Source organism: Eulemur rufifrons, chromosome 7 (assembly GCF_041146395.1).
Source record: "Eulemur rufifrons isolate Redbay chromosome 7, OSU_ERuf_1, whole genome shotgun sequence".
NCBI lineage: Eukaryota > Metazoa > Chordata > Mammalia > Primates > Lemuridae > Eulemur > Eulemur rufifrons.
The window spans coordinates 77,004,804-77,019,031 of NC_090989.1; the positions used below are offsets into that span (position 1 = coordinate 77,004,804).

Consider the following 14,228-nt stretch of genomic DNA (forward strand, 5'->3'; position numbering starts at 1 on the left):
AGTGTGTGGCAGAAACCACTGGAGGAAAAGTGTCAAGGAAGGGAAGCTCAGCATTGCCAGATGCTTCAAAGAGGGTAAGTGTGGACAGGAATGCTTCCTTTGAATTTAGAACAAGAAGGTCCTTAGGGAATGCCAAACCAGTAAGTTATGGGAAAAGAGTTAAACACCCACTACAGTGGGTTGAGGAATGAAAAGCTGGTGAGGAGATGACACGCATGGGGACAAACCACTTTTCAAGAATTTCACCATGAAAGGACAGAGGTAACCTAAGACTGTTTCTGACTGCCTAAATCACAGCAAGTGACCAGACTCTTGCATGCTCCATGCCCTCTTCTGATAACCCTTCTGCTGTCGTAGTCCTAGATACCAAGTCCCAGCCCAGATTTCTCTCTTCTTAGTAACATGCATGTGCACAACCATCTCCACCAGGAGGTCCAAAGACCCTTCAAGTTCCCCACTCCCAAAAGTAAACTCAGCAACTGTTCAGTTAAACCCTCTTCTCCTCCTGCATGTTCTATCTCTGTGGATGGTGCCCTTGTCCATCCAACAGGGGACACACAGAGAGGGACACAAAGTTAAGGTCCTTCCCTACCATTTTTCAGTACAGAGGGTGGCGTAGACCTCCCTTGGGGAAATCCCACTTGGGGCTTGTGATGGTTTTTCTCTTTGCCCCAGGTCCATCCTTGGGTCTTCTCTGCCAGGCCCTGTCTCCCAGGCTGACTCCAGGGGTTGAACAATCCAGGCTGCCCTGCTGCCTAGTTTACTGTGGGGTTCAAAGAGCCAATGGGAAGAGGAGAATAGAAGGAGGCAGGAGGGGAGGAGAGGGCAGGGTGCTCCCCTCCCTCAGGGCAGTCCTCCCCTGGAGCAGCCCCTCAGGGGCAGCTCACTCTGGGCTGGGGAGCCTACCCCCTCCTCCTGCTCAGCCTGGCTGGTGAAGGCTGCCTACTGTCACTATTGTCCAGGTGCCTCAGCATCCCTTGTCATTCCCTTGGCCTGGCCCACAAGGCTTCAGGAAAGGTCCCTTCTCCAAAGTCTTTTCAGTGGAGCCATCTGAGTATGATTGTGCTTCTTTCCAGACCCCGACTGAAACAGGGGTAAAACCCCACATTACCCTCCCACATAATCATTTTCCCTTCCCATGGGAAGCAGATAAGAGTGGTGGAATGTGAGTACTGTTTACTTCTCTTATGCAAGGTACGCCAAGGCCTCTTCTAGGAACAAGTGCCAGGATAGAGGACAACAGCTATATTTGCAAATTCTCTGTCCAAATGTCAAAAGTACTATCTGGGGTGTGCATGAGTGTGTGTGTGTGTGTGTGTGTGTATATGTAAACACATGTATATTTCTAATTGAGGGGAAATTTGTCCTACAGAGAAGACTATGATTGACTCTGATAATGGGACCTCTGCTGTCTGTCCTGAGAGAAATTGTGACAATGATCAGTGTAGCACTGAGAACTGCTGTGGTCTGGTGCCCCCACAGTGCCCAGCACCGGCCACAGGCACATGACTCTGCCCTGTGCCCCACCTCTCAGTGAGTTGCCCCCTGCTGAGACCCAGAGCCCTTCAGACAGATGCAAAGGGGTGGTGGGCTGGAGATGGTGTGGGCAGCCCCCAGCGAATACCTGACATGTAACTGAAGGGGATGCAGACAGTGACCCCTGCTGGGTCTCAGGTTCTCTTATCTCTTGGTATTAGGGAAAGTATCTTTCCTCATGGAATGCCTAGTCCTGGGATTTGAGCTGCTGAAAGATAAAAGTCTTTGTAAGTGAGTGGTTGGCGACACAAGAGGTGCATCTCTCCATGGCATGAGACATGAGACGGGGGTCAGTTTAGAGGGGACGCAGCCCCGGGTACAGCCCTGTGCACAGTGTAGAGTGCAGCCCACGTGGAGGGTTGAGGCTCTTTATTTCCATTCCCAGACAACATGTTGGAACCCAGAAGAGTGAAAAAGATGTCCTTCATTAGCCACTCTCTACATTTGGACTCCCTGTCTCTGTCCCCACCACCTGTCATCTCATGCAGGGCACCACACTCCCATGGAACCCTCTGTGTGACTCTCATGGTGGGAGGACAAGAGCGCTGGCCTCCTGGGCTGGTCCTGGGCACTCGGCAGAGCGTTGTTCTTCTCTGGGGAAAGGCAGGACAACCAGCTTCTCCTCCATAGGCCCCAGGAAGAGGAAGGAGACATCCAGGGTTTCTCCCTGGGGGTCTGTGGTTAGATCCAGCTGCACAGGGAAGGCCTCCTGAGGGCCCTTTTCCTGGGAATTCTTGGGCTTTTCACTGTCCAGGTCAGGAAGGTATTGGACAGATCCTCTTGGCCCAGATTTGTAGGGGGAGACAGTGAGAGATGTGTGTTCCCCCTGGGCTTCTTGAACCTCAGGGATGTTAACACGTCCTTTGTTAACAGCAGATTTTTCACCTCCAGGGGCTGGAGCCTGTAATGAGAACATTATCAAGTGCAGAGTTTCATAGGGAGAGCCCTGCCATGCCTGGTACCAGGCTAAGCTAATCTGTGCCTTTTCGTTAGAGATTTCAAAGGGAGACTAGGTAGAACGATCAGACTTCTGGTGAAAGGGATATAAAGCAAAACAGATAACGGCCAGGGGGAACCAAGAGCTGTGCAATCTTGACTGCAAGTCTCCCAATGTCAGAGCTGAACAATGGCCCAAAGTGATCCAATGACTTGCTCAATGTCCCCAGTGAGCTATCTTTCTGTTCCCAGCAGTGGTAGCAGCAGGTGCCTTTCACTGGTTGTTTTTTCTGTACCAGGCCCTGTGTGTTGCTCTTCATTCAGATCCTTTCACTTGCTTCTCACAGGGCTCTGAATTAAGCAGACGTGGCAACCCCACTTTAAAGATGAGTCAACAAAAACTCAGGTAGGTACTTGCCTATTGTCACACAGCTCATAGGTGGCAGAGCCAGACTGGATCCCAGGTGGCCTGTCTCAACTGCCCTGCCAACTATACCGGGCAACTCCATAGTAAGTGCTCAATAAGTGCTTCTGGAAAGGGAGTGAATGTTTTTAGGAAATGACTTCTCCCAGTGGTTTGGGATAAGATTTCTTTGGGACACTGAATTTAATGCCTCAGAGGCTTGGGCCATCCAAGCTAGTCATTCCCTGTCTCTAAACGTGTCTTCCCTGTTCTGCAGGACCACACTGTGACTAAAACAAAGCCGGACAGGTCTTTGACCAGATACCTTGTGGGTGCAGGCTTAGGGCAGCCTGAGTAAAGTGGGGATTATGGATCTCAGGAAAACCAAAGGAGGGGCTGGGGTCATGGCAGCTAAATATAGACATTCTGCTCTTCTTTACAATTAGATTGAAAAATACCTGTGTTTCAAAGAAGTCACAAGTCACAGAGACAAACTTTTCTAGGTCTCTTTGAACCAGAGAACCTGTGCAAAGACCAATGGGCTAAAAGAAAGAGAAAATACAGTGTCATGTGAATATTATCAATGATCATAAAGGGAAATCAACTTGCTTTCTGCTTGGGTAGACACACAGCCAATCAACATTTTTATGCTCCTGCCATGGAATAGGTGGGCTCTAAGCCAATTCTCTCTGGATCATCCCTACCAAAAAAATCACCCAAACTAGGCTAAATTGCCTCCAATCATGAGCAACTCAGTATTTCTTGAGGAACAAAACACTGATTATTGGAAAATTCTTTGCATTGAGCGAGAAGCTGTGCCTATACAACTTCTACCTCTTGGTCTTAGTTCTATCCTGGGGTCAACTAGAAAACTTGTTGTCATCTTTCATGTAGCAGCACTTTATGTATGTTTCACCTGAGTTTTCTCTTCTCAGACAACCACTCTCAGCTCCTTCAACTTCTCTTTATTTGAAAATAAAGTAACTTTGGTTTCTTACTGAAAATATAATAAATAGTTATTTAGAATATAGATAAATAAAAAGAAAATAAAAAGACCTGTAATTGCCTGAAAGGTACTTGTTGCCTGCAATCATTTGATTTCTTTCTTCCAATCTTTTTTCCTATGCATATATAATTTTTATTCTACAAAAATAGAATTGTATCACATATATTATTTTGTAAGTCTGTTTTGTCACTTAACAATATATTGTGTAAATCCTTTTATGGCATCAATAGTCTTCTATGATTTTCTTTATAATAGCTATCCAATAGTCCTCTGCATTATTTAATAAGCTCTCTTTCGTTGGACAACTAGATTGACTAAATTTTTTAGTTTGAATATTAAAGCTATATCTTTTCATGTCTCCCTAATTACTTCCTTAGGGTAAATTCCTAGGAGAGGAACTTTGATGTCATAGAGCATACATGTTTTCAAGTATAAATAGAATATTATAATAAAATGTTGCCTCAATTTCTAAAGAAGAGCTTTTAAGTATATCCATGTAAAATTTATTGAAATGTATCTAAACAGATTGCCTAAATGTGACTCTATCAACCATCTCCAGACCATATGAAGAGAAGACTAGAAATTCCTTAAAATGGGAAAATCCACTCAAGTGTGAAGTGCTTGGGGAATGGTGCTTCAACCTTTTCCTTCTCCTCTTCATCACCAAGTCACAAAAGGGAGAGGCCCTAAGAGAACCTCCTGGACAGACTGCAGGTACCAGCACCAAATAGAGCCTGGCCACTCCCACCCTGGCTAGTATTTACGGAGATACCAAAATTCATAGGCCTACCTGGTGCTGACACTAGAGTGGAACACAAAGAAGGAGTTTGTTGGTGTTGCTTAACACATGAACCCTAGAGTCTGGGAACATATGTGGCATCCAGATTGGAAAGGAAGAAGTAAAACTATCTCTATTTTCAGATGACATGATGTCGTATGTAGAAAATCCTAAGGACTCCATGAGCAAACTATTAGAACTAATAGATGAGTTCATCAAGGTTACAAGATAAAAAAATATAATTTTCTGGTTAATATAAAAAAATTGGATTTCTATACACTTGCAATAAATAACTCCAAAGATGAAATTAAAAAGACAATTTCATTACATTAGCATCAAAGATAATAAAATATTCAAGAAATAAATTTATCAAAATAACAAAGGCTTGTACACTGAAAACTACAAAATATTGACAAAAACTAAGTTCTAAACAGATGGAAAGACATCATATTCATGGATTTGAAGACTTAATGTTTTTAAAATGACGAAACTTCCCATATTGATCTATAGATTCAATGGAATCAAATATATCCAATTTCCAACTGCCTTCTTAAAAATAGAAATTTACAAGCTGGTCCTAAAATCATTATGAAAATTCAAAAGATCCTGAATACTCAAAACAATCTTGAACGAGAAGAACAAAATAGGAGTACTCATACTTCCCAATCTCAAAACTTACCACAAAGCTATAGCATTCAAGACAGTGTGGTACTGGTATAAGGTTAAAAATATAGATCAATGGAATGAAATTGAGAGTAAAAAGATAAACACATATATGGTATATTGATCTTTGAGATGTGTGCTAAGAAAATTAAATGGGGAAAGAACAGTCTTCTAAACAAATAATGCTGGGACAATTGGATATTCACATACAAATGAATGAAGTCAAATCTCTACCTCACACCGCATATAAAAATTAACTCAAAAGGAGTCAAAGATCTATTGGTAAGGATCTATTTCTTTATTTTCAATTTTATTCTATTGACCTATATATTTATCCTTCTATTAGTACCACACTTTCTTGAATATTGTAGCCTCATAATAAATTTTGAGATTGGAAAGAGTGAGTCTTCCTATTTTGTTCTTATTCAAGATTGTTTTGGCATTCTGGATTCCCTGTATTTTCATACATGTAAATCTTAGTGACCTTGGATTAGGTAATGGTTTATCAGAAAAGCACATTCAAAATAAGAAAAAAAAATACATAAATAGAATGCCATCAAAATTTAAAACTTTTGTACTTCAAAGAAAATCATCAAGAAAGTGAACATACAACCCAGAGAATGGGAGAAAATATTTTAAAATTACATATCTGATAACAGCATTGTATCAAGAATATGTAAAGAACTCTTAAAATTCAACAATAAAAAGATAAGTAACCCAATTTTAAGATAGGCAAAGATATTTCTCCAAAGAAAATACTCCAATGGCTAATAAGCACATTAAAAGATGCTCAATATCATTAACCACCAGGGAAATGCAAATAAAAATCATGACGAGATACCTATTCATACCCAGTAGATGTCTATAACCAAAAAGAAAGATAATAATAGATGTTGGCAAAGATGTGGAGAAACTGAAACCCTCATACATTGCTGATGGGATTGTGAAACTGATAGTCACTTTGGAAAATAATACGGCAGTTAGTCAAAGGATTAAACATAGAGTTTTCACATGACCCACCAATTCCACTTGGAGATGTATACTAAAGAGAAATAAAAACATATGTGTACACAAAAACTTGTATACTTGTTCATAGCCAGAAACAACCCAAATGTCTATCAACTGATGGATGGATAAAAAATAAACAATATCCATACAATAAAATATTATTTGCTAAGGAAGAGGTAAACCTATCTCGATTTGCAGACAGCCTTGGAAACATGCCAAGTGAAGGAAACCAGACGCAAAAGGCCACACAGTGTATAATTCCATTTATATGAAATGTCCAGAATAGGCAAAGCCATAGAGACAGAAAGTAGGGCCGGGCGCGGTGGCTCACGCCTGTAATCCTAGCACTCTGGGAGGCCGAGGTGGGCGGATCATTTGAGCTCAGGAGTTCGAGACCAGCCTGAGCAAGAGCGAGACCCCATCTCTACTAAAAATAGAAAGAAATTATATGGACAGCTAAAAATATATATAGAAAAAAATTAGCCGGGCATGGTGGCGCATGCCTGTAGTCCCAGCTACTTGGGAGGCTGAGACAGGAGGATCGCTTGAGTTCAGGAGTTTGAGGTTGCTGTGAGCTAGGCTGACGCCACGGCACTCACTGTAGCCTGGGCAACAGAGTGAGACTCTGTCTCAAAAAAAAAAACAAAAAAAAAAACAAAAAAAAAAACAAAAAAAAAACAAAAAAAACAGAAAGTAGATTAGTGGATTCCAGGGGCTTGGGTGAGGTGGCAATGGGAATGACTGTTAATGGGTCTGTGGTTTCTTTTAGGGTTGACGAAAATATTCTAAAATAAGAAAATGATGATCGTGGCACAACTCTGTGAATATACTATTAAAAACCACTGTATTTTATCCCTTAAAAGGATGACTTTTATGGTGTGTGAATGATATCTTAATAAAGCTGTTACTGTAAATACATAACTAAGATGAAAAAGATTTTTGGTGCATTTTGCCCAATTGTGCTCTGACACATTGTGCCCAGTTAAATTCCCACCAAGTATGTTTCAGATGGTTTCAAGGCACCTTCCCCATCTTTGACGCATTCTTTCAATGGTCTATTTGACTTTGTTCTTCTTAAAGAGTGGTCCAAGGAATAGAACAACATCCTGTATTCCAAATATAACCAAGTTTTTTCAGATCAAAGTAGGACCATCACCACCCTCTGAGGAGACTCGTCCATATTTTATAGTCCCTATAATCACTTTTTGTAATTGCTGATGAAAATTGCACTTACAATGGAATGAAGTCCCTTATTATAGCATCTGGGCACACCTACTCTCTAACTCGTCAGTTGCTCCTTGGTGGGAGAAAAGTTTCTCATGCTTTACAACACCTCTATATGATTTATTCTCCACAAATACTTAGAGATGATCTGTGAATACTCATCTGAAATTATGCAGACATTCAGGAAACTTACCTCAGAATCAGAGGATCGAAGTGAGCAGCTGCCAGCCTGGGATTTGGTACACGGTGACTCTTTGACTAAGTATTCCACAAAGTAAGAAGGGCCAACCACCCACTATTATGAGACAAAAGTCAAGACATAAAAAGTCAAACCTTCCTCCCTGGGGAAAATATTCAGGTTTGCCAGAATTATATTTACAGAAGCGATACATCACCAGAGGCACTGTCAACACATACATCTGTTGTCCCTGCAAGCCCCCACCCTCATCAACCCATGTGCCATGATTTAGTTATTGAGAAAGCATAATCACTATACCTTTCTTCCCTTCTGATTTAAAGATTTGAATGGGCCCTAAACACCTTTCCTTGGTAAGCTTAATTTTTCTCACATAGAATTATCTTTCAGATATTTTTCCATATGAAAGAGATAGCAACATGATCCAATTCCAAATGAGCTCCCATCTTCCCTTATCCATAAAACAACATCCACTCCAGGCCTTCACATGGAGTAAAAGTTTTCCTGCTGAGTGGTCTATGACAATGGAGCAGAAACAGTGAATTTGCGAAGAATCCCCCAAGGAGACTGGGAGTCCATTTCTCTTCCTGCCCTAAGGTTGAGGAAGTAAAATGGAGTCACCTCACTCTCATAGAAATGTCACAGAATAACTCAGAAGCTGAAACATGATTGAATGTGCATCAGGTCTACCAAAGTAGGGAAAGTAGAGAAAGGCTCTTGGGTTCTAAGCAGAAGGAGTGCCTTGACATTCTCTCAGCTTAGGAATCTACAGCAATGGTTATGAGACACACTGTCTAACTGGCTTGTGCATTTTAGTCTTACCTGGCTAGAAGCCCTTGTGATTTTGAGGAGAGAATACTGCTTCGAGGTGCTCTCGCTGTTGTATTTTGCAAGAGACTCGGTAGCAGCTTCCAAAACACGGGGATCTGAAGAATCAGTGGGTCTGGGGCCTGGGCAGTCCGGGCACATATCAACAATCTTTCTATGAGAAACTGTTGATGCCAATGAGACCAGTTTCAAAATTATTGATTTTCAATCCTATAAATTATATGACCGTAACAGAGGCAAAGATGAAACAAAAAGATAATACTCAGTGTTGGCAAGGATGAAGTAAGGAAGACATTTTCTAGAAAGGAAGTGAACTGTTGGCAGGTAGATTTCTATAACGGGCATGTGTTATTTTCATAATTAAAAGCAAAGTAAGATAGTTTTTACCCCCCACACACTTATTTACTTGGAGAATTTTGTTCCAAGACACATAATACAGTTCATTGAATAGGATCTTCCACCCCACGTATTTCAATATCTCATCATTGCCTCTGCAAAGTAGACTGAGTGTCTTAAAAGGTTGGGATTTCATTACTGTCATGTCTTATTCACCTTTCAGAAACATCATACCTAACATCTAATACACAGTAAGTGCTAAGTAAATACTTGTAGAGAGAGTGAATACATGAGTGATACAGTGGAAGGAAACTCTTTGGTTAGAAAATGTAAGAGAGATTTGTTAAAGGACACAAAATTACAACTAAATAGGAGGAATAATTTCTAGTCTTCTATACCACTATAGGATGACTATAGTTAACAATAATTTCTTATAGTTTCCAATAGTTAGAAGGATGATATTGAATGTTTTCAACACAAAGAAAAGATAAATGTTTGCAGTGATGGATATACTAATTACCCTGATCTGATCACTATACACTATATATATGAAACATCACATCACTATGTACTCCATGAAAATGCTCAATTATTATTTGTCAATTAAAAGAAATTTTGAAATGTTAAAAAAAAAAAAAAAAGAGGCTGGGCGCGGTGGCTCACAGCACGGTGGCTCGTGCTGTAATCCTAGTACTCTGGAGGCCGGGGTGGGAGGATCGCTCAATGTCAGGAATTCAAGACCAGCCTGAGCAAGAGTGAGACCCCGCCTCTACTAAAAATAGAAAGAAATTATCTGGACAACTAAAAATATATATAGAAAAAATTAGCCGGCGCATGCCTATAGTCCCAGTTACTCGGGAGGCTGAGGCAGAAGGATTGCTTGAGCCCAGAAGTCTGAGGTTGCTGTGAGCTAGGCTGATGCCACGGCACTCACTCTAGCCTGGGCAACAGAGCAAGACTCTGTCTCAAAAAAAATAAAAATAAAAATAAAAAAATAAAAATAAAATGCAAGTGAACCAGAACAGAAAATTGGCCAAATGCCTGTGTGACCGGATAGAATGATCACACTAACAACACAACCAGAATTTCTGTTTAGAAGGAGTTGGGGGTGGTAAACCTAGAGCGAAAGTAAGGCTAGGGAACTTACCTTGAGGTTGTTTTTGCAGAGTAAACACATAATTTACCGGGGTGTATTTGGGGGCTGGAGGAGAGTATGGCGAGTTACATCCACAGCTTGTCACCCTGCATCCTCACCACCTGTCACTTACTGACCTCCCATCGCTCTGATGCCTATGACTGGCATTTAAGTCCTGAGATGATTTATTCGTTGCTGTGCTCTAATTTATTTCAGGTAAGTCTTGTCCTCCCAACCCAGAACCTCCAGCTGTGCTTAATAAAAGGTTTGCTCTCTTGCCTTGTTCCTCAGAGGAACCAGCAGCATTGTTACCACCTGGGCCTTGTTAGCAATGCAGGGCCTCAGGCCCTGTGGAATCAGAATCTGCACCTTAACAAGACCCCCCAGGGGAGCCACATGCACATAGCAGTTTGACAAGTAGCCATATTGTACTGCCCATGCCACGGATGCTCTCTTTCCAAAGACTTCCCCTTTAAAACAGGAGGGCCCTGAGTGAATGCATGTTCATTTTGCAAATGTCATTCTTTCAGCCTCATTTTTAGTCTATTTATTTATTTATTGAACAACATTATTGACACCTTCCACTTGATAGGAACTGGGGAGGGTGTAGCAAGGAAGAAGGACAAAATATTCTATCTGATATAACATATGAGGCCCCAAATGAAAGCAGCACATCATCTGTGTTCCCTGAGTGGTTTGGCCAAAGTCAGAAGGTCTGTTTGCTAAGTATCCAGCCATCGTTAATATATTTTTCATATTACATGGCTGGAGACTTTCCAGACAGACCTCATATATAGGAATGTAGAACAGGAGAGCACTATTCCCTCCTGGAATAGAGGTCCCTGCAGAAGCAGCAGCATCGGTGGTGATGCTTAAAGGATATCATGAGTTCCAAGGTCAGAGGGCATCAGGGCAGGGCGTGCTCAGCAGAGGGAGAGGCACAGCGAGATGCAGACACTGGAAAGGGCAATGTGTGTGTCAGGAAATAGTGAGGCACCCAGCGGGGTGGAATGCAGAGCTGCTGTGGTCAGGGAAATAACCTCTGGCAGAGGGAGCTAGAAAGGGAGCTGGGGACCAACCACAGAAAGCATGCCATTTACATCAGGGTGAAAACTTAGGATCTGATCCAAGACACAGAGGATAGCTACTGAAGGTGATTTAGGAAGAAGAATTGTGGGAAGAGGAGCAGTCTGGGATGAATTTCAGTGGGGAAGCAAGTACTGAAAATATTAAGCAACTGGTGTTAGAATGAATCCAAAGTAAAGATGGGAAAACACCCTGTACACTCTTTGCAGAGCCCTGGTTAAATGATCTTTTGCATATTTTATTAAAATTAACAAAATCATAGTGATTTCTTACCTGGGCGAAGAGTACAGTTATAAGCAGGTGAATAGAGCACTCTATGTGGCATGTTAGTATAAACCATCACTTTACATTGACCATAAACCTGAAACCAACAAATACATTTTATGACATGGTGGACAAAACTGAGTTTTAAAAATACCTCAGTAATAAAAATCAGACATTTTATTTTTGAGTAATGAGGAACTTAAGGTCAAATTCTGTGGTTTTGGTTGGGAGAAACTGCAGTTGATTATCAAACTGTTGAACTTTTTCCTGGTACACAACTAGACTACATTTCCCAGCCTCCTTCACAGTTGCTGTGACTGTGTTTAGCTGCGTTCTAACCACAGGAACGTGAGCAGACGTGACTTGTCGCTACTTCCAGGTCTGGCCCATAAAGATCTTCCAAGTTCTCACTATCCTCTGTGCTCTTTGTTTCCATAGCTTGATGCAGGTGAGCATGGTGACCATGGAAGTGACGAGTTGAAGCCGGCGGAGTCTGGAACCGGCAGAGTGTGGAATGAATCTGGGTCTCCACATCATTCCTGGAGAAAAGCCCCCTCCTGATCCGGAACTTGTATTTTGAAGTTCACATAAGTGAGAAATAAACTTATATCATGTTAGCATCAGTGTACATTTTTTAGTGTATGTGTTTTAGTAGCTAGTGTCACCATAACAAATGTAATTTATAACAAGGTAAATAGAGTATTTGCTTTTCAAAATCAGTTAGGTGCAGTTTGACAAATTAGTTACATGATTAGAAAAAAACATCAATATCAAACTGTTTAGTTCTAAACACATATCACTTTTTACTTTCATGTTGTAAAGTTTCATATCAATTAATAGACATAATCCCAGGATAATTAAGAATAAAATGAAATTGACTATCCCAGGTCCCTTTTCTTGTCATCTTTAAAAGGATTAATTCTGGCAGGATGTGGTAGCTCATGACTGTAATCCCAGCACTTTGGGAGGCTGAGGCAGGAGGATCACTTGAGGCCAGGAGTTCAAGACCAGCCTCGGCAACATAGTGAGACCCCGTCTCTACAAAAAATAGAAAAATTAGCCCAGCGTGATGGTATGCACCTGTAGTCTCAGCTACTCTGGGGGCTAGGGCCGGAGGATCACTTGAGCCTAGGAGTTTGAGGCCGCAGTGATCTCACTATTGTGCTCCAGCCAGGGCAACAGAGCGAGACCTGGTCTCAAAATAAATAAATTAATTAATTCTGAGGCCCTCTGGGTTCTATGATTTCAGAAAATCCTTCCATGGCACCTTTGAGAGCTTTCATACTGTGAGCCATCCATTTTCCTACCTTCAATCCTATCAGTGCTTACTGAAACAAGACAAAGAAAAATAAATTTCAAAAGCTCTACCTTCATGCTTCTGCAGTCTATATTACCCCATATCCAGAATATTCACCTCAGGTCTTCTCACAATTCAAACACTGGTTCAGAGCCTAAAGGAGGGTCTTAGAGGTAGAACCAATTCTGGGACAACTTTTCCATTCTGGCCCACATGACTCCAGTGAACTTCTCAGAAGCCCCTCTGGTTAGTTAAACTGTGCTCTGACTACAGCCTTAGAATAAGCACGTGGGCACCTGCCAGGACATTATAAAGAGGGACATGTAAAAGATGGCAGACCTTGAGCATCTTCACCCTGCAGAAAGAGGGCTCCTGGTTGCTTTCCCTAGAGCCCTTACCAGTTTATGAAAACAAGCACTCACCGATTCATGCAAGAACCTCAACCCACAGTCCTTCCACGCCTTCTTGCTGAGCACATGGCAGTCGGTCTCTAACACATCCAGTGTGAGATAGAACAGAGATCCCAGGCCATCCTGTGGAAAGGGATAGAAAAATGCACCACATCCCACAGGAAGCACAAACCCATAAAGACAAAGAAGTCTCTGCTTTATGGGAGACCCAGGGGGTGGGGATTATGCACATGGCCTATAAATCACTGAAGTCTAGACAAGAGTCAGAGTGGGCTCACAGTTAGCACTTGTTCCTAATAGCAATAAGAGCATTGCAGCACAGCCTGGCAGAGGAGAACAGAGTGTTCTCAGCAAACTTTCCAATTTGGAAAGCACCTGCCAACATGTGTCTCTGAGTTTCCTGCTCACCCTGACCAGTCTCTGCAGCTTGTCCAAATGCTTGCCCCAGAGGGGACCATCACTTGCCTGTCTGTGTTCCCAGGCATTGCTCACGCGGTTGAGGCTCAGCACGTAGCCATCCTTTCTGTCTCTGTTGATGTCCTGCAAGGCAAAGCCCGAGACTGCCAGCACATCTGAGTCATTGCAGCCCCGGGAGAGCAGAGGCGAGGGGCCCAGGGCCTGCTGGGGCAGAGACACAGCCCCCCAGCACAGGGCCAGGGTGCAGAGCGCCAGGGGTAGGAGCAGGCCCATTCTGTGGGGAACAAGGCACAGGATGGGTCAGTGTGTGGAGCTGCAGGGACTGCCCAGCTGGTGGGGCTCTTTAAGGCACTCTTGAGGTGAGTTTTGCAATTGCAGTCTGAGTGGCTGACCAGAGTTGAAACTCTGTCCCATCTTATCGTGTTGAATTCCAAACGTCGATTTCCCTGAGTCAGTACTTTGGGTAAGATTTGCCAGTGTTTGTAACCTTAGATCCCTGAGCAATGTCATATTCATGAGTGCATGTAAACAAATTTGTTTCCCAACCTTTTCCCAAGAAATCATAACAAACATTTGGTCAAGGCTCTGATAATTGGATTCTGGTTTGTGTCCAGGTTCCCTCTTGAATCAGAATATTGAGGACTGTTACTGATAAGATGGACTGGCTAACAAACAGAGAAAAATAAGCTAAGGGAAAGAAAAAGT

General features: G+C 42.3%; 1 protein-coding gene across 3 annotated transcripts; it reads right to left on the reverse strand.

Moving 5' to 3' along the window:
* Positions 1 to 1,890: 1,890 nt before the first annotated feature.
* On the reverse strand, positions 1,891 to 13,918 carry LOC138387968 (fetuin-B-like). 3 transcript variants are annotated; one of them, XM_069475224.1, is made up of 7 exons: positions 13,572 to 13,917; positions 13,119 to 13,229; positions 11,409 to 11,496; positions 8,573 to 8,742; positions 7,748 to 7,849; positions 3,334 to 3,417; positions 1,891 to 2,437 (listed from the first exon to the last, which is right to left on the reverse strand). In XM_069475224.1, exons 1-7 carry the CDS (start codon positions 13,794 to 13,796, stop codon positions 2,060 to 2,062), a joined length of 1,158 nt encoding a protein of 385 aa, XP_069331325.1. In that variant the 5' UTR covers positions 13,797 to 13,917; the 3' UTR covers positions 1,891 to 2,059. The 3 variants fall into 3 exon arrangements, with proteins under 3 accessions (XP_069331325.1, XP_069331326.1, XP_069331327.1); XM_069475225.1 differs by lacking the exon at positions 13,119 to 13,229 and having other exon boundaries at positions 13,572 to 13,918; XM_069475226.1 differs by lacking the exons at positions 11,409 to 11,496; positions 13,119 to 13,229 and having other exon boundaries at positions 13,568 to 13,918.
* Between the last annotated feature and the right edge of the window lie 310 nt (positions 13,919 to 14,228).